The 18,425-nt window shown below is 46.6% G+C and overlaps 1 protein-coding gene and 1 long non-coding RNA gene across 3 annotated transcripts in view; one reads left to right on the forward strand and one right to left on the reverse strand.

The window, feature by feature from the left end:
- Positions 1-18,425, reverse strand: part of VPS53 (VPS53 subunit of GARP complex) — a 61,995-nt gene that overhangs the window by 35,650 nt on the left and 7,920 nt on the right. Inside the window, exons 2-5 of one of the 2 annotated variants that reach the window (XM_077919696.1) lie at positions 16,229-16,376; positions 5,745-5,825; positions 4,483-4,532; positions 1,321-1,387 (exon numbers count right to left, since the gene is read on the reverse strand). In XM_077919696.1, the coding sequence (XP_077775822.1) occupies positions 1,321-1,387; positions 4,483-4,532; positions 5,745-5,825; positions 16,229-16,270 (240 nt within the window). In that variant the 5' untranslated portion in view covers positions 16,271-16,376. Of the gene's footprint in view, positions 1-1,320; positions 1,388-4,482; positions 4,533-5,744; positions 5,826-9,011; positions 9,262-16,228; positions 16,377-18,425 lie in introns of those variants that run through there. The other variant, XM_028707821.2, reaches the window with a different exon arrangement.
- LOC114585303 (uncharacterized) lies at positions 9,327-16,195 on the forward strand. Its single transcript, XR_003703853.2, has 3 exons — positions 9,327-9,376; positions 12,733-12,803; positions 15,583-16,195. It is a non-coding gene; the product is annotated as an uncharacterized LOC114585303 (long non-coding RNA).

The following is an 18,425-nucleotide window of genomic DNA, read 5'->3' on the forward strand; positions in this document are numbered from 1 at the left end:
ACACCAAGTGGTACCAGCTGGCCAAAATATATAAATCAGAGTCAGATGCAATAAACATTTCCAGTGCAGCCAAATATTAACAAGGAAAGAACTAGCAGCCATCTCCTCAAAAGTGACAAGGGCAAGAATCATATAATCATGGAATTGGGTTAGGGTTAGGGTTAGGGTTAGGGAATCTTTGGCCCAACGTGGGGATTGAACCCACAAGGGGATTTTTTTTACAGCTAGAAATAGATGATCCTGTATGTCCCACTCTTTCTTAAATCCAGACCCAATTCTTAAAGGTACCACATATTCAGGTATACTTGCTCATTTTTGGGGGGGACACACACACAAACCCCAACATGCTATTTTTTTATAATAAGGAAACCTTCACAGAGTTAAGGTGGGTACACAGCCCAGATCAGCTTGCCAAGAGCTGGAAACCACCTTGAACCCCAACTGCACTGGCTCCCAGTAGAGTACAGAGTCAGGTTTAAGATGCTGGTTTTGACCTTTAAATCCCTACGCAGCCTAGGACCCACGTACCTACGGGACCGCCTCTCTTGGTATGCCCTGCAGAGGACCTTAAGGTCCACAAATGACCACACCTTGGAGGTCCCGGGTCGCAAGGTGGTTAGATTGGTCTCAGCTAGGGCCAGGGCCTTTTCAGTACTGGCCCCGACTTGGTGGAACGCTCTGTCACAAGAGACTAGGGCCCTGCAGGACTTGACATCTTTCTGCAGGGCCTGCAAGACGGAGCTGTTCCGCCTGGCCTTTGGTTTAGACTCAGTCTGACCCTTATGTTTTCCCTCCCCTTACGGTTTTGATCCATGGGCTACTTTTAAAATGAGGCTGCATTTTAAATTGCAATTTAACCTGTATTTTAAATTGTTGGTTTTTTTCTTTCCCCTATTACGTTTTTTATTGTACTTTTACTGGTGTTAGCTGCCCTGAGCCTGGCTCTGGCGGGGTGTAAATAAATTATTATTATTATTATTATTATTATTATTATTATTATTATTATTTTGAAACATGGGGCCAACAACCCTTGCAGGTTTCTAGTCCTCAGTACAGGTCTGGGGGAACCTAGAGAATCACAGAATGGTAGAGTTGGAAGGGAACCCGGGGGTCATCTAGTCCAACCCCTGCAATGCAGGAATCTCAACTAGATCAACATGACAGAAGGCAACCCAACCTCTGTTTAAAAACCTCCAAGGAAGGAAATTCTACCACCTCCCGAGGGAGACCGTTCCACTGTCTTAATGCTGCTCCTTGCACCTCTCTGGCAGACGGTCTCCCTGGATAGATTCAGCTGCGAGAAATTTAATATACTCGTACCTCGCGGCCATCCTGCCCGACGTTTGTCTGACCTCTCACCACGGTCCGGATGTTATCATCCAAACGCCTGCAAAGGGGAAGAAAGAAAGAAGGGAGACAGCCCGAAGGTTGATGTTCAGCATCAGATTTCTTTTCTTGTCTTTTTTTACAGTTTGTTCAAGAGACCATTTTAGGGAAGCGGAAACCGTGCTGTTTCAATATTCTAAAAACAAATATTCCAGCACTGTATACCAGTCCCACGGAGAGTTAAAAGAAACCCCACTCCTGTATACAGTGGTGCCCCGTAAGACGAATGCCTTGCAAGACGGAAAACCCGCTAGACGAAAGGGTTTTCCGTTTTTGAGTTGCTTCGCAAGACGAATTTCCCTGTGGGCTTGCTTCGCAAGACAAAACGTCTTGCTAGCCTTGCGATTTTTTTCCTGCTCCCCCCCCCTTTTTCTAAGCCGCTAAGCCGCTAATAAGCCTTTTAGCAGCTAAGCCGCTAAGCCTTTAATAGCCGCTAAGCCGCTAATAGCGCTAATCCGCTAATAGGGTTGCTTCGCAAGACGAAAAAACCGCTAGACGAAGAGAATCGCGGAACGGATTCTTTTCGTCTTGCGAGGCACCACTGTAATTTGATTTATTGCACTTCTATCCTACCTCAAGGCAGCACACACAGTTTTCCGCCGCCTTATCACATCCAAAAAGCAACCCTGCGGGGTAGGTTAGGCCAAGAAATGACGACTGGCCCAAGGTGACCCAGTGAGCTTTAAGACTGAGTGGAGATTTGAACCCTGGTCTCCCAGGAATCCCCTTTATGGATCACTGCCTTGCCGTGGCAAAGGGGCTTGAATTGTTGGCTATTTGCAGTATGGTAGCGCTGCAGAGAGCTTGCTGGGGAGACCATGCATTAAAAAGGGACTCAAAAAGTACTTAAACAAGGTTTTAATTACAAAAACAAAAACCCCTTATACACTAAATACATCAACAACAAACCAGACCCAACCACCAACCCATCCCTCAGGGTAATGGGAGAGCTAGGTGCTGCTCCTTATATACTACACCCAATTGCTGACACAGCTTAATCAATACAACTCAATAGCACCTGCTATGTTTCACAGCTGTAAAGCTGGGTCTCGTTATCTTGCTCTGCCCTTGCTCTGGCCCCTTAAAGACATACACATCGGGTGGAACAATGATGAACCTTTACATTTAAAGTGACCATTCAACATGAATAACTCAGAGAAGCTATGAGCTATGCCATGCAGGGCCACCCAAGATGGACAGGTGATAGTGGGGAGATTTGAACAAACGTGATCCACCTGGAGCAGGAACCGGCAAGCCACTCCAGTATCCCTGCCAAGAAAAGCCCATGGACAAAGACAAGACCAAACTGCGGGAGGCAGTGGAAGACAGGAGTGCCTGCCGTGCTCTGGTCCAGGGGGTCACCAAGAGTCGGACACGACTAAATGACTAAACAACAACTACTCCTCCCAGGAATGTCCTAGTCCGACACTCCAGCCACTACAACACATCAGCTCTAAGATGCAAACCTTGCTTAAGTTTTGTTCTTTTTCCCAACAGCGATCTCAGAAAGGAGGAGATTGCATTTGCCTCCGGGTGTCTGTCTGTAATCGCGCCCTGCGTGAGAACTTCCCGGAGGCAGGGAGCAGGGAAGGGGCAGACTGCTAGGCCCAGGCAGACATGCAGGCAGCAAACAAGCAGGCAGCCAGACTGACAGCAAAAGAGGTAGAGCTTCTGCTCAGCAGGCAGAAGGTCCCCAGGCCAATCCCCAGTATATCTAGGTGGGCTGGGAGAGATATTCCCTGCCTGGAAACCCTGGAGAGCCACTGCTGCACAGCAGCGTGGACCAAACAAAGGTCTAACTTATGGTTACCAGACGTCCCCGTTTCCCGGAGACAGTCCCCGGATTCACAAATCTGTCCCCGGACAAAATCCGTCCCCAGATTTATATTTTAAGTGTTGTAGATTTATTAGTAGGGAATGAATGTTGTGTGATTGGTTCAACGGCACAAGATACATCATATGGGGACTTCCGGCGAGGCAAAATGGTGGGCGCCACAGCAGCGAGCAGCTCCTGAAGCCAGCCAGAGCCAACTGCGCTACCAAGCTGGCTTCGGGCTGCTGCTGCCACTGCCAAGGGGGAACCGGGGACGCCCAGCATGTCAATTGGGGGAACCGCTGACTCCCCCACAACCCAAATCGAGCCGGGAGCAAGAGCACCCAGCCACCTGGCCAACTGCCTGCAGAAGAAAATATATTACTTCTTTTTTTATTTTTTTAAAAACTTTTAAACATTTTTTTCTCTTTTCAAAAAAAAAAGTGTCCCCAGTTTCTTTGAAAAAAATCTGGTAACCTTGGTCTAACTCAGTCTAAGGCAGTCTTCCTATGTTCTTGAAAAGACACAGGGCAGTTACAGATCCATTGAAATTAACGAACATTTTTAAGTTAGTTGTGTTGATTTCAACAGGTCTACTCTGGGTAAAGTTTCTTGAACACCCCCCCCCCCGAAATAACTATTTGCCCAGGCTTTCCCTGACCAACAGGAACGAGCCTGGTTATTACTGGATTCCTGTTTTTAAATTACTGATATACTGGAACCTCGGTATTCCTTATTAATAATATTTATTCGACTTCTTGCACACTCTTTGCTACAAGGTTCCAGGAAGGGTTACCGCAATGCAAGACGACAGTTCCACATTCGCTGCAATTCCCGCGTTTCAGTAGTTGGCCACAATTCACAGTCACAAGTTTTTATACCATTTCGCAGTTTTCCATGTCGGATTTCCACACACAGCTTACTCAAATAAATAAGTGGTTTAAATAAAAAAAATAGCTACGCTCCTAAACTGAAGCAAATTCGCCCTGTTCCAGAGGAGCTATCTCCTCTGTCATCACAGCAATCACTCCACAAGTCAGAAGGAAGCAGCCACTCCCTTTTCCCCAGGCAAGAGGCTGTGTGCCTTTTATCTTATCCGTGTTTTTCAGCCATTTCCAATGTGTCTGCATGCACCTAGGGTGCTATTGCCACTGCTGGCATGGAGCCTCCAGCAGGCTGGCGGGGGTTAAGTTGGGACAAAGACAGTCAGCCCCTTCCTTAGTCTAAAGGAACAGCAGTTTTTACTGCCTCACAGCAGCCCCATTGATAATAGCCCTGCTTACCTTATTTTCAGCTTGATCTTGTTCACCACATCATCAATGTTTGCCAAAGACTGTCAAAGAAAAAGGAGAGGAAGGGGGGGTCAGTTATTTAGCTGCATATGCAATGTCAACAGAATGGGGATTTGGCCCTCCATGCTGAGAAGAGTATGTTGCCTGTTGGCAAACCCTCCAAGTGTCCCTATTTTCCAGGGACAGTCCTGGATTTACAGAAGCCGGGCTCTGATTTGATCCCGGAATGTCCTACTTTTCCTTAAAGGTATAGGGACCCCTGACCATTAGGTCTAGTCGTGGCCAACTCTGGGGTTGCGGCGCTCATCTCACTTTATTGGCCGAGGGAGCCGGCGTACAGCTTCCGGGTCATGTGGCCAGCATGATGAAGCCGCTTCTGGCGAACCAGAGCAGCGCACGGAAATGCCGTTTACCTTCCCGCCGGAGCGGTACCTATTTATCTATTTGCACTGGTGTGCTTTCGAACTGCTAGGTTGGCAGGAGCAGGGACCAAGCAACAAGAGCTCATCCCATCGCGGGGATTCGAACTGGCGACCTTCTGATCGGCAAGCCCTAGGCTCTGTGGTTTAACCCACAGCGCCACCTTAGGACATCCCTATTTTCATCAGAGAAATGTTGGAGGGTACGGAGTTAAACATCCTCTGTCAAGAAGATAAGCAACTATACAACTTTTAGAATAAGGCAGCCTTGTATAGGGAAGTTTTTTAATGTTTCATGTTTTATTATGTTTTTATATATGGGGGAAGCCGCCCAGACTCACTATAAGGCAGCCTCCTATGTTCTGATCTTGCTTAACAGAAGAAGAACGGTGGCCTCTAGTGGACAAACAAGACACAGCGAAATGAGACAAGCCATAGAGACCAAAAGTAGGCTCTCTCCCTCGGACCATCATCATTCGTCAACCCTAGCTTCCCAGATACTGTCGGACTACAACTCCCATCATCCCTTGCCACAGGCTAAGCTGGCTGGATTTGATGGCAGCTGCAGTCTTTTAATCTTGCCTTAACTGTATTTGCTGCTTTTGTGTTTTCAGCAGCTTTTATTTGTCTTTTGCAGAAATTCCCTCGATAAAAGATATTTAGAAGGCAATGGATAAACCATCGACGGACCCCAGAACTTGATCACCCCTGTTAGGAGGCAAGGGAAACTCTCCAACGTTTTACTATTGTTTTGTGAATCTCTTATGAATCTACCAGCAGAAAACAGGGTAAAAGAAGAAACTGTTTTTCACAATTGTGTCGCCATGCACTCACTTGCTCGGTCGGGAAAAGCGTGTTGATGTACTCCACGGCGTTGAAGTCAGCTCGGTCCAACGGATCTTGACTCGGAAAAACCTAGGGGTCAAGAAAAGGAACGGAAGTGACTATTATTAACTGTATGTGTTAGTTGTTTATCTTACGAAAGAGCCTGTATGGCGTGGAGTGTTGGACTATGACCTGGGAGACACTGGGGTTCAAATTCCCGCTTGGCCATAAAACTCACTGGGTGGCCCTGGGCAAGTCATATTGCCTCTCAGCCTAACCTACCTCAGAGGGTTTTTGTGGGCATTAAATGAGAGAGAGAACCTTGAGCTCCTTGGAGGAAAAGGTGGGATTATAAATGAAATAAATAAATGTGACTTACATTAAAACCTCAAACCATAGCAATTCAAAGAAAAGACGAAAAGGAACACAGCGACACACACGCTGTGCCAAAAACAACCAATGTCCAGCACCATGGTAAAAACAAGAGAGGCTGTGCAGTGGTTTGTGGGGTATGGATCACATTCCTTCCTTCCTTGGTTATGGAGAAAGGCTGGAAGACAGGGGTCAGGATCCCACCCTGGCCTGCACAGAGGCTGCTTCAGGCTCCCCTACCTCTCCCTCCATCCTTCCCAAACTCTGCTTCACCAGCAAAATCTTCTCCAATCCAGCTCAGCCTCACCTTACTGACTCCTGCATCATGCAAACACGTTCCCACTATCTGCTTCCAATCCCAGTGCCCTCCTGTCCCTCCTAATCTTGAATCACTAGGCATTTGTTTTGAATGGTATGGGTTGTTTGGTGCATCTTCCTTGTTTCCCCTTATTTATATGCTACTGTTACCGCCAAACTAAGACCCCAAGCAGGTTCTGTCTGTTTAAATGGGGAATGGTCCTTAAACGCATTCCGCTCCCTGCTTTTTATCTGACCAAGTTAATGCAGCCAGGTCGCACTGACCTCCCTTAGCATTTAAAATCTTCACTCTGCAACCATTGCGTCAACCTTTGGGTGGGGGGAGTCAACCTTTGGGGGCGCATCTGCAAACTGAATTCTTTGGCTGCATGCGTGTCACGCCCATGGCAAACTCTCTCCCCTCCCCTGTTCGAAACACACATACAAAGCGTCTGTAACCCGAGGTACCACTGTACAGTCATAACTCGGGTTGAATGCGCTTCTGGTTGAGCATGTTTGAGTTGTGCTCCGCGGAAACCCGGAAGTAACGGAGTGCATTACTTCCGGGTTTCGCCGCTTGTGCGTATGCAGACGCTCAACATGACGGCACGCGCATGCGCAGAAGCGGTGAAAAGCGACATGAGCGTGCGCAGACGTGCCGTCGCTAGTTATGTTTGCTTCTGGATGCGAACGGGGCTCCAGAACGGATCCCGTTCGTATCCAGAGGTACCACTGTACACACAACCCAGTTGCTCCCTGAGCCACAATTTAATAAATAATCACAATACTAATGTACACAATGACAAACCTAGACAGAATCTTAAAAAGCAGAGACATCACCTTGCTGACAAAGGTCCGTATAGTATAGTACTATGGTTTTCCCAGTAGTGATGCATGGAAGTGAGAGCTGGACCATAAAGAAGGCTGATCGCCAAAGAATTGATGCTTTTGAATTATAGTGCTGGAGGAGACTCTTGAGAGCTCTGGTCCAGGGGCCACGAAGAGGCGGACACGACTAAACAGCAATACTAATGTACATCACCTTGAGCTCAATACAGTGGTGCCCCGCAAGACGAACGCCTCGCAAGACGGAAAACCCGCTAGACGAAAGGGTTTTCCGTTTTGGAGGCGCTTCGCAAAACGAATTTCCCTATGGGCTTGCTTCGCAAGACGAAAGCCCATAGGGAACGCCTCCTCCCGCCGCCCGGCATCCGAACGAAGCTCCGAAGCCGGGCGGCGGGACGGGAACGCCTTCTCCCACCGCCTGGCTTCGGATGGCTTTCCTGAAGACTTGGGGTGGGAGGAGGGTTTTCCTTCCCACCGCCAACATTCAGAACGCTGTTCTGAATGTTGGCGGTGGGGAGGAAAAACCCTCCTCCCACGCAAGCCCCGGGAACAGAGGGAAAGCGCTGCGCGCCTTCCCCTCTGTTCCCGTACCTGTCCTGAAGGCTTGCGGTGGGGAGAAAAGCCCTTCTCCGCACCGCCAGCCTGGCAAGCGGTTTCCCTAGGAACGCATTAATTGATTTTCAATGCATTCCTATGGGAAACCGTGCTTCGCAAGACGAAAAACTCGCAAGAAGAAAAAACTTGCGGAACGAATTAATTTCATCTTGCGAGGCACCACTGTATATCAATCAATCAAAATGTTTATTCGGCTTTACGCCCATCATGAAACACAACACAACAAAACAAATCAAAACAAATCAAATCAAATAAAACAGCGGACTTGTACAAGCCACAAGTAGTATAACACAGTTCTCAACTCACAAGGACAGATATTAGCCATTCATAAGAAAAGATTAAGATTAAGATTAAAAAAAAATTAGGCACTACACTAAAATCAATATCTGATGTCATTATAGAAAATTCTAATAACTATCAATAATCAGCTAACATTCCATTCCGTCTCTTGTACGAGAGGACGGCTGTTAGGAATTTAGCAACCTGTAGGGTAATATAAGGATCCACATCTTGAAGAACCCAGGCCAGTTGTAGGTCTACTGATTTGTCAGCCATAGGCTGGATTGAGCTCAATATATAAAAAGGGTGGGATATAAATGCAGCAAATAAATAAGAAACTGCTGCCCTATGGATAGTGGGGTCTCCTATCCAGCAGCCTGTCATTCAACCAGCACTTGACCCCCTCCCCAAAATATTTTTTTTCATGGTAAATCTGGTTTAAAATACAGATGTAAATGATCATTTACAACGAAGATAAGTATAGAAAAATTCAATACAGAAGAAAAAAACATCACGACCCCCCCCAAAATAAGCAGCACCCCCACAACGTCCCTCTCCTCAAAGACACCCAAATAGACCCCCCTCAATTTAAAGCAGCCCCCCCCACTCCCTACAGCCCCTCCCCCCACAGAACCCCCATATTAGCATACAGAGCCCCGCCCCTTACTCACACTTCACCCAATCGCTTGGGAGATACAGGCGCCTCCTCCCACCACAAAGCCCCATATTAGCATACATAGCCCCGCCTCCTTACACTCCGTCCAATCGCTGAGGGACTACGGGAGCCCCGCCTACCCCGAACTCCCACATTAGCATGCACAGCCCCGCCCCCTTTCCCTCACCTTCTCCCGCCCGGGTCTCCCTCACCTGCTCGATGGCCAGCTGCACCTCCGGCGCCAGCTGCAGGGCGGCCTCCAGCTCGTCGGCCAAGTCCAGCTCGTCCTCCTCCATCCCGGCCTGCCCCGCGACGCTCGACTAGCCACCCGCCTCCTCTCTTCTTCTTCTCTCTCTCTCGCTTGAGGGAAAGCGCGCCACTTCCGGGAACGGCGGCATTCTGGGATGCTGGAGGACCGCGCGGAGGGAGGGGGAATGGGAGCAGCCAATGGGGAAGGAGGGGGCGGGGCGAGATGTCGCCACGCCCACTCCGACCCCCTCCCTCCTGGGGGCGGGGATTCCTCGGAGTTTTCCTTTTTCTCAATGGGTGCTTGAGACTCCGCGAGATTCTTGGAGCGGTGAGGGAAATGTCTGCGTACTTTTTATTTAAAAAAATAAATAAACGTTTTATTTAAGCTTTTTACAAGCCAAACACTATCAAGAAAAAAGCGAATGGTCGCTATACGAAATTGCAGAGTGCTTGCCTTCCTTTTCCGTTGGTGCGAGAATACTTTCATATACTTATTTAAAAGCATTTCTGAGCCCCTTAATATTTTTTGATGCATATGCACATATGACATATGCATATATGACAGCCACCAGCGTTTCTGAGCATGGGCAGAGTGCCTTTCAGCTCAAGCTGGGGAAAACACTTTTAAAAAGGGTTTGTTTGGTTTTTTTAAAGTCCATTTGTTTTCAGAGATAGGGTTGATTTAAGCACGTGCTTTGTAACTTTTCCCACTAAAAATCATTTCTTTTGACTCACGCAATTGTATGTTTGCAGATCCAGGTGTACTTATGAATCATGGGCTTCCCAAGTATTTGGATATCTGTTGTTATTAATCTTATTGTCGATGCCAACAGAGTTCTTATAACTGATATTTACAATGGTGTTATTATAGCTGTTAATAATTAAGTACAATTAATAACAACTGATGGCATCTGATTGGCCACCGTGAGACCAGGATTCAGGGCTAGATAGGCCACTGGCCTGATCCAGACAGTCTTCCTTACATTCTTCTCACCTTCTTGCATCAGGTATGAACAGGATAACTCAACGCCCGTGTAATGAGCATGGTATGCTGCATTGCGTGTGGCATCACTTCGCGAGATGAGGACAATAACAAATGGGAACAACAACAAAATGTTGCAGCGTTCCACCTCTTAAGCTGGAGCAGACCTACTAAAAGACCAGACAGCCATGCCCTCCCCATAAAGAGGACTTACGGAGAGGGACAAAAATGGGGTTCTGAAGATGGGACGGTGGGGCTGGGAGACTAAACCCTCTGACACATATCACCCCCAGTTCCGCCCACCAGCTGCCTCTTAAGAAACAAAAAAAGCCACCCTCTCAATAGCCAGACGTGGCAGATTAAGCTTCTGTTGCTTGCCTAAGAGAGAGGTGCTTCTGTGTATATGCAATATTCTGTGGGTGTGCAGAGGTGGGGTGCTTGGAGATGGTCAGGAAAGTTAAGAAGGAGGCTTGTTTCTTCATATTAGGTGAGATCAACCTGTTGAATCATGTTATAAAAAAATTAAGGTCTCAAATATATAATAAATATTCATTAATATTTTTAATATTTAATGCTGTATTGTTTTTAACATTCAATTGGAAGCCGCCCAGAGTGGCTGGGGAAACTCAGCCAGATGGGCGGGGTATAAATAATATATTATTATTATTATTATTATTATTATTATTATTATTATTATTACTACTACTATTAACACACACATATCTAAATATATGAACCATGTGTCTGAAATAGTAAGGGAGAGCAATCCTGAAGCCATTTTGACTCTCTCAATGACCTCAAATATTCCTCTGCAGTAAGGGAGAAAGCCTTCCCATGGTCTTTTTGCTTGCAAATCCTGTATTAAGGGCAAATTTGTGTCTGAATAGGGTGAGCCTGTGACCTGGACTCAGGAACTATTAACCATCACAAAAGAATTGCCAGACTGCCCAGGTAATGCAATCAGTGACCATTATCAGGTGTCCTGGCAGGCAGGATTTCTGCCTCCTTCTGTGATGTATGTATGATGCTTTGAGGGATGGTGGTCTTGGGCTACAGGGCGGGCAATTTCAAGGGATATAAGAGAGTGCAAAATATGTTCTGAAACTCAACATCAAAAAAACGAAGATCATGGCCACTGGGCCCATCACCTCTTGGCAAATGGAAAGGGAAGAAATGGAGGCAGTGAGAGATTTTACTTTCTTGGTCTCCATGATCACTGCAGATGGTGACATCAGTCATGAAATTAAAAGACGCCTGCTTCTTGGGAGGAAAGCAATGACAAACCTAGACAGCATCTTAAAAAGCAGAGACATCACCTGGCCAACAAAGGTCCGTAGAGTTAAAGCTATGGTTTTCCCAGTAGTGATGTATGGAAGTGAGAGCTGGACCATAACGAAGGCTGATCGCCGAAGAATTGATGCTTTTGAATTCTGGTGCTGGAGGAGACTCTTGAGAGTCCCATGGGCTGCAAGAAGATCAAACCTCTCCATTCTGAAGGAAATCAGCCCTGAGTGCTCACTGGAAGGACAGATCCTGAAGCTGAGGCTCCAGTACTTTGGCCACCTCTTGAGAAGAGAAGACTCCCTGGAAAAGACCCTGATGTTGGGAAAGATGGAGGGCACAAGGAGAAGGGGACAACAGAGGATGAGATGGTTGGATAGTGTTCACGAAGCTACCAGCATGAGTTTGACAAACTGCGGGAGGCAGTGGAAGACAGAAGTGCCTGGCGTGCTCTGGTCCATGGGGTCACGAAGAGTCGGACACGACTAAACGACTAAACAACAACATGGACAGTGCCAAAAGTCTACTTTCAACACATCTTTGTTCTGGGTCTCTCACCTCCTTCCAAGGGGGTGGAGGGACTCTGTTGCAACAGAAAAATAAAGATCTGCCTTGCTTTCACTGGATTTTGCCTCCATCCATTCTTCTCTGGCCAATCATGGACTTTGGGGACTCAGTCCCTTAGGCAACTGGGCAGCAAAAGCCAACCTTTAATTTTTCTGCAACAGCCATGATGGCTTCGTTCTGCCTGCTCCACTTTCAGAGGCAATAGGCCTCTAAATCACAAGCAGGGAGAGTTGCTGTGGCCCCCAGGTCCTGCTTGGGGGCATCTGGGGGCCACTGTGAGAACAGGTTCCTGGAATATATGGGCTCCCTTTGACCCTGTTCCTGCAGCCAAGCTCTTCCAATTCCCTTACGCCACAGCTATGATTGCTCTTACTCCTTCTGGTATCTGCCTGTACGTGTTGTTTTTTTCAAAAACCAAACACCTCCCATTGCTCCAGGGAGACGTCTCTTTATAGAAAATTTCCAAATACATCCAGCTGCTTCGTGCAAGCCCTCACATGCCGCACAATAACCTTTGGCGAAGTTACAGCTCCGGTAGCTACAGAAGCACCTTGCTCCACCTTGAACCAGACAGAGGGCCTTCTCGGTAGTGGCGCCCGCCCTGTGGAACGCCCTCCCTTCAGATGTGAAGGAAATAAGCAGTTATCTTCTCTTTAAAAGACATCTGAAGGCAGCCCTGTTTAGGGAAGTTTTTAATATTCAATGCTGTTTTGTTTTTAACACTTGATTGGAAGCTGCCCAGAGTGGCTGGGGAAACTCAGCCGGATGGGCGGGGTATAAATAATAAATTATTATTATTATTATTATTATTATTATTATTATTATTATTATTACAAACCTTTTCTCTGTTTCAGAATCTGGAACTGGCCTCCCTCTGCCGGCAAGGGTTGCCAGCGTCTTAACCAAACACTGCTCTTCTGCCTTTGTGAGTACTTTGATCTCAGTGGCGTTGCAGCAAATTCTGAAGTGTAGGGACTCGCGTGGCAGCTTATTATAATTTAATACTATTAATAATAATTTATTATTTATACCCCACCCATCTGGCTGGGCTTCCCCAGCCACTCTGGGTGGCTCCCAAAAAAAATTAAAAACACAATAAAACATCAAACATTAAAAGCTTCCCTAAAGAGGGCTGCCTTCAGGTGTCTTCTAAAAGTCAGATACCTGTAGTTGTTTATCTCCTTGACATCTGATGGGAGGGCGTTCCACAGGGCGGGCCCTCTGCCCTGTTCCCTGTAACCTCACTTCTCGCAGGGAGGGAACCGCCAGAAGGCCCTCGGCACTGGACCTCAGCATCCAGGCTGGACGATGGGGGTGGAGACGCTCCTTCAGATATACTGAGCCAAAGCCTTTTAGGGCTTTAAAGGTCAGCACCAACACTTTGAATTGTACTCTGAAACGTACTGAGAGTCAATGTAGGTCTTTCAAGACCAGTGTTATATGGTCTTGGCGGCCGCTCTGCATTATTATTTTTATTTATGTATATATATTCAACTTATATCCCGCCCTTCCTCCTCAAGGAGCCCAGGGCAGGAAGCGTGTTGGTGATTAAAACTTAAGAACAAAGCCAATTGTTTGCTCTCGCCGTTAATAATTGCAGGTTGCCAGGAACAATGTCTTTCAGTTAGGAAATGCCCTGTGAGCAAACAGGAATGTTTTTAGATTCATCCTAGAAGTGGAGAGAGGGAGAGAAACCTCAAATATATAGCCTCTCGCACATACCCCAAGGATGCTCTGAAAAATTAAGGCAGCTGTATTTATCGGTTATCATTCACACACACTCCCCGAAACAGCAGTAAGTCCTCACAATACCCAGCGGTTATTAGGATCAGCACGACTGCAATCTCCTGGGAGTCGGTGGTGTTTACTTACTCAACTCGTAAAACACATTTGAGCTTTGACAGAAGAGCTTCAGTCTGACGAAATGCAACCTTTAGCTTTTAATGAGAAATGCAAAGGGTCTTGCAAAGAAGCGTCACCATCTGAGCAGCTGGTGTGAAGTAGGAACCGCATTAAAGAAAAGAAAAAGTAGTACCTAGCCTCTGCTTCTTTTTTCCTCACTCTCTGAGCCTATGCTAATCTGCCACAAATGAACTTGGAAACGTCATTATCTCTGCATTCAGTTGCCAAGGCAAGGGGGTCCGTCAATTAGCCTGGCATGCCAGCCCATATTACTTTCTGGGCCCACATTCCCCCTCCACTACAACACAGCTTCTCATCTCCTGAAATTAGCATGTTTCTCTCCATTCAGGGATATGCTTCGCAGAGCAGAAACACGTTGTCTGTGGTCTCTCTTGGCTCCTAAACTATCGCCCCAAGCAGATCTGTAACCTGGGGGAGTAAAGACTCATAGAGACCCAGAACCAGCAGATTTACTCCTTTAGTAAATCCCAGAGTATGAGTTTTAAGTCAGGAATCATGAGAGATAAAGGTAGATAATGGCTAAATGCATTGAGCCCTCTACCAGTAGTTTATTAAGATGTGTCATGATATACAGCAACAACAATAAATAATGATGTAAACCAGGCACCCCCAAACTCAGCCTTCCAGCTGTTTTGGACTACAACTCCCATCATCCATGACTACTGGTCCTGTTAGCTAGGGATGATGGGAGTTGTAGTCCCAAAACAGCTGGAGGGCCGAGCTTGGGGACGCCTGATGTAAACCAACCGTTTCCAACTCAGTGCCCTATAGATGTTGATGGACTACAATTCCCATCATCCCTAACTGTTGGCCACAATGGCTTATGGGATTTGTAGTTGAAACCATCTGGAGGGCACCAGATGGAGAAGGCTGATCTGAATGAAGGAGCGCAACAATCACTAAAAATAATAAGCCTCTTTGGCTGGTACAAAACTGTCTGAAGGAAAGTCATTCCAGGTCAATGTAGTTTGGGGAATCTGACCCTCCAGTCAACTGGAAATTATTCAAAACAAAAATCCTGAAAATATTACTTGGTTTGCCCACCGGCAGCTAGTATTAAAGCGGAGACTGGAATTGTGCCAGTACAGTCTGCTATTTTAATGGTTTTGTTTATGTATTGTTTTAAACTTCTTAATATGGAAGCTAGAGCTGCACAGGGAGACTACTTGGGTAGCAAATTGTGAAGAGCAAATGTTTGCTTTTGATATACTTCTGCAGGTTCTTAAAAACAGGCCCTCACTCATTACCGGTTAGTTCGTTTAGAAAGCATTTCTGGCTTTGCGGCTTCAGATGACGCCGTCAGAATATTTAGAGGCACGTTGCAGAAAAAATTCCAGTAGAACAGGAGTGATGTTTAGTGCCCAAGCAGCTGAAGATCTTTATCATCATTTATACACCGCTTCTTGTATTCTGAACCAAGGGCAAAGCTTTTTTTTCTGACATAGTTAAGATGCTTGATGGTGATGATCAAACAGAAGTCACATACTTGTTGTCTGATTCTGACAAATTCGTGACAGACAGTTACACGATTTGCAGTGGGGGCCCAAAAGCTGATGATAAATGTTATTGAGGCTTGTATGCTAAATTACAATGGTTTAATTGGATGATTTGATTTTTTAAATTATCTGGATGCTTTTGGATGTATTCGTTCTCTTAACCATTTGTATTTCAAAATATATTTGACTTTATACTTTTTAAACTTTTTCGTACCTATTTTAAGATGTTGTTGTTTAAATGTAAAGACATATTTTGGTCAACACTGTTTTTCAATATTGTACCAGTGTATAGAGGTGTATACTCTATACAACTACAACTAACCCAGAACGCGGCAGCTAGACTGGTGACTGGGAGCGGCCGCTGAGACCACATAACACCGGTCTTGAAAGACCTACATTGGATCCCAGTACGTTTCCAAGCACAATTCAAAGTGTTGGTGCTGACCTGGAAAGCCCTAAACGGCCTCGGTCCAGTAGACCTGAAGGAGCGTCTCCACCCCCATCATTCTGCCCGGACACTGAGGTCCAGCTCCAAAAAGGGAGTTCCCTCATTGCGAGAAGTGAAGTTACAGCGAACCAGACCGATGGCCTTCTTGGTAGTGGTGCCCGCCCTGTGAAACACCCTCAAAGAAATTAAGAGCTATCTGACGTTTATAAGACATCTGAAGGCAACCCTGTTTAGGAAAGTTTTCAATGTCTGATGTTTCAATGTAATTTTAATCTTTTGTTGGAAGCCGCCCAGAGTGGCTGGGGAAACCCAGCCAGATGGGCGGGGTATAAATAAATTTTGTTGTTGTTGTTGTTGTTGTTTGTGCCTCTGCTGGGTCACCTTGTTGTTGTTCTTAATTGAATTTATAATAAATAAATTCAATGCTCCTTCTGGGGTCATTTGTCCACCTTTGGTTGTCCCCACCCTGCTCTCATCTCTCACCTGTGGCTCCTGGAAGCTGTCAGCATTCGGCAGCAGCAACATCCCAGGAAATGGCTTCAAACTGGCTGGCTCAACCAGGTGAGGGTAGCTAGTAGGGACTCAATCCCTCGGTGAATTAGGGAGTTTGTCTGCATACAAAGACAGGCTCCTGCGGAATGAATGGGCAAGAGCAATAGTGGGTCCATCCGTCAAGACCAAGAAGGCTGTTTCTGCCCCTGCTGTGGAGGGAAGTGAGGGGCAGATGGGGCTCACCCACCTGGGAAGGGAGCCCATCTTGGAGAAGGGAGATCCTAAACCTCCACTGCCTTGCAGGATATATTTGGGAGAAGAAAAGGCTAAGGAGTAAACCCTACACAAATTCAGCGTGGGGTCCCTAAGACGGTTGGATGGTGCCTTGTACGCCTCTTTCCACCAAGCCCTGCAGCCAAACTGGCACCCAACATCTCTCTCTGCTTTTCCTTGGACCACATCAGCGAGGCTGAGAGGGGGGTCTTGTCGTCCGGGCAGCCCAGCACCCCCAGACCCACTGCCCAGACTTGCACCCCAGGCAGGTCACTTCACTGCTGCTAGCACGGCAATCTGACTTCACCCCCGAAGGCAGACTCCATTGTCTCTGGAGACAGACGGATGCCAACGACAACCAGAGTACAGTGGTACCTCAGGTTACATACACTTCAGGTCACAGACTCCGCTAACCCTGAAATAGTACCTCGGGTTAAGAACTTTGCTTCAGGATGAGAACAGAAATTGTGCTCTGGAGGCAGCAGGAGGCCCCATTAGCTAAAGTGATGCTTCAGGTTAAGAACAGTTTCAGGTTAAGTATGGACCTCCGGAACGAACTAAGTACGTAACCTGAGGTACCACTGTATAGGATTATTATTTCCTGCGGTTGCTATGACCATGTTGGTCAAGATGACAACAGCAACCTAGGACCTCCAGATGAAGAAGAAGAAGAAGAAGAGTTTGGATTTGATATCCCGCTTTATCACTACCCTAAGGAGTCTCAAAGCGGCTAACATTCTCCTTTCCCCTCCTCCCCCACAACAAACACTCTGTGAGGTGAGTGGGGCTGAGAGAAGTGTGACTGGCCCAAGGTCACCCAGCAGCTGCATGTGGAGGAGCGGGGAATCGAACCCAGTTCACCAGATTACGAGTCCACCGCTCTTAACCACTACACCACACTGGCTCCAGATGGTGTTGGACTACATTTCACGTCATCCCTGTTATAGGAAAAACTGCTCCCTTTTGCTTATGGGGTATTCCAGAGCCCGTAAGTGGGTTCCCTATTGGTAGGAGAAATAATAGAGGCCAACCAGAGAATATTAAGAAGCAAAGCAGCTAGTAAGCCTGATCTTTTTTAAAGGAACTGTTGAAACAGAGTCCCCACTCACCACATGCAGGAGGGAGGAGAACCCAGAACAATGGTGTGCAAGCCCTTATATAGGTTTTTGAAATTGGCCACCCTGTAGCCCAAGACCACTGCCCAAAATATCATACATACAACACAGAAGGAGGCAGAAATCCTGCCCGCCAGGACACCTGATAATGGTCACTGATTGCATTTCCTGGGCAGTCTGGCCATTCTTTTGTGATGGTTAATAGTTCCTGAGTCCAGGTCACAGGCTCACCCTATTCAGACACAAATTCGCCCTTAAGACAGGATTTGCAAGCAAAAAGACAATGGGAAGGCTTTCTCCCTTACTGCAGAGGAATATTTGAGGTCATTGGGAGAGTCAAAATGGCTTCAGGATTGCTCTCCCTTACTATTTCAGACACATGGTTCATATCTTTAGATAAGTGTGCGTTTATGAATATTTATTCTATATTTGAGACCTTAAAATTCTTATAACACTGACCATTGGCTAAGCTGGCCAACTACGATGGGCGGTGAGAGATGTAGTCCAGGAGGTTTATTGTTCTTGTTTTTATCTTGTATTTTGTGTCTGTATACTTTATCTTATGCTGTGAACTATCCTGAGATCTACATATGAAAGGTGGAATACAAATTTAATTGATGATGGTGATAGTGATGATAAACCTTGGAAGCCAAGGTGGAGGAAGACTGTGTTAGATTGCCAGGTCAGTTCAGCTGCTCTCTTGAAGCAACTGAGTAAATCGTTAAATTTGGCCACTTAATTCATACACATCTGGCTCTGCCTGCAGATGTTGAGGACTGAACCTGGGATGTCCCTGTCCT

Source organism: Podarcis muralis, chromosome 15 (genome assembly GCF_964188315.1).
Source record: "Podarcis muralis chromosome 15, rPodMur119.hap1.1, whole genome shotgun sequence".
NCBI lineage: Eukaryota > Metazoa > Chordata > Lepidosauria > Squamata > Lacertidae > Podarcis > Podarcis muralis.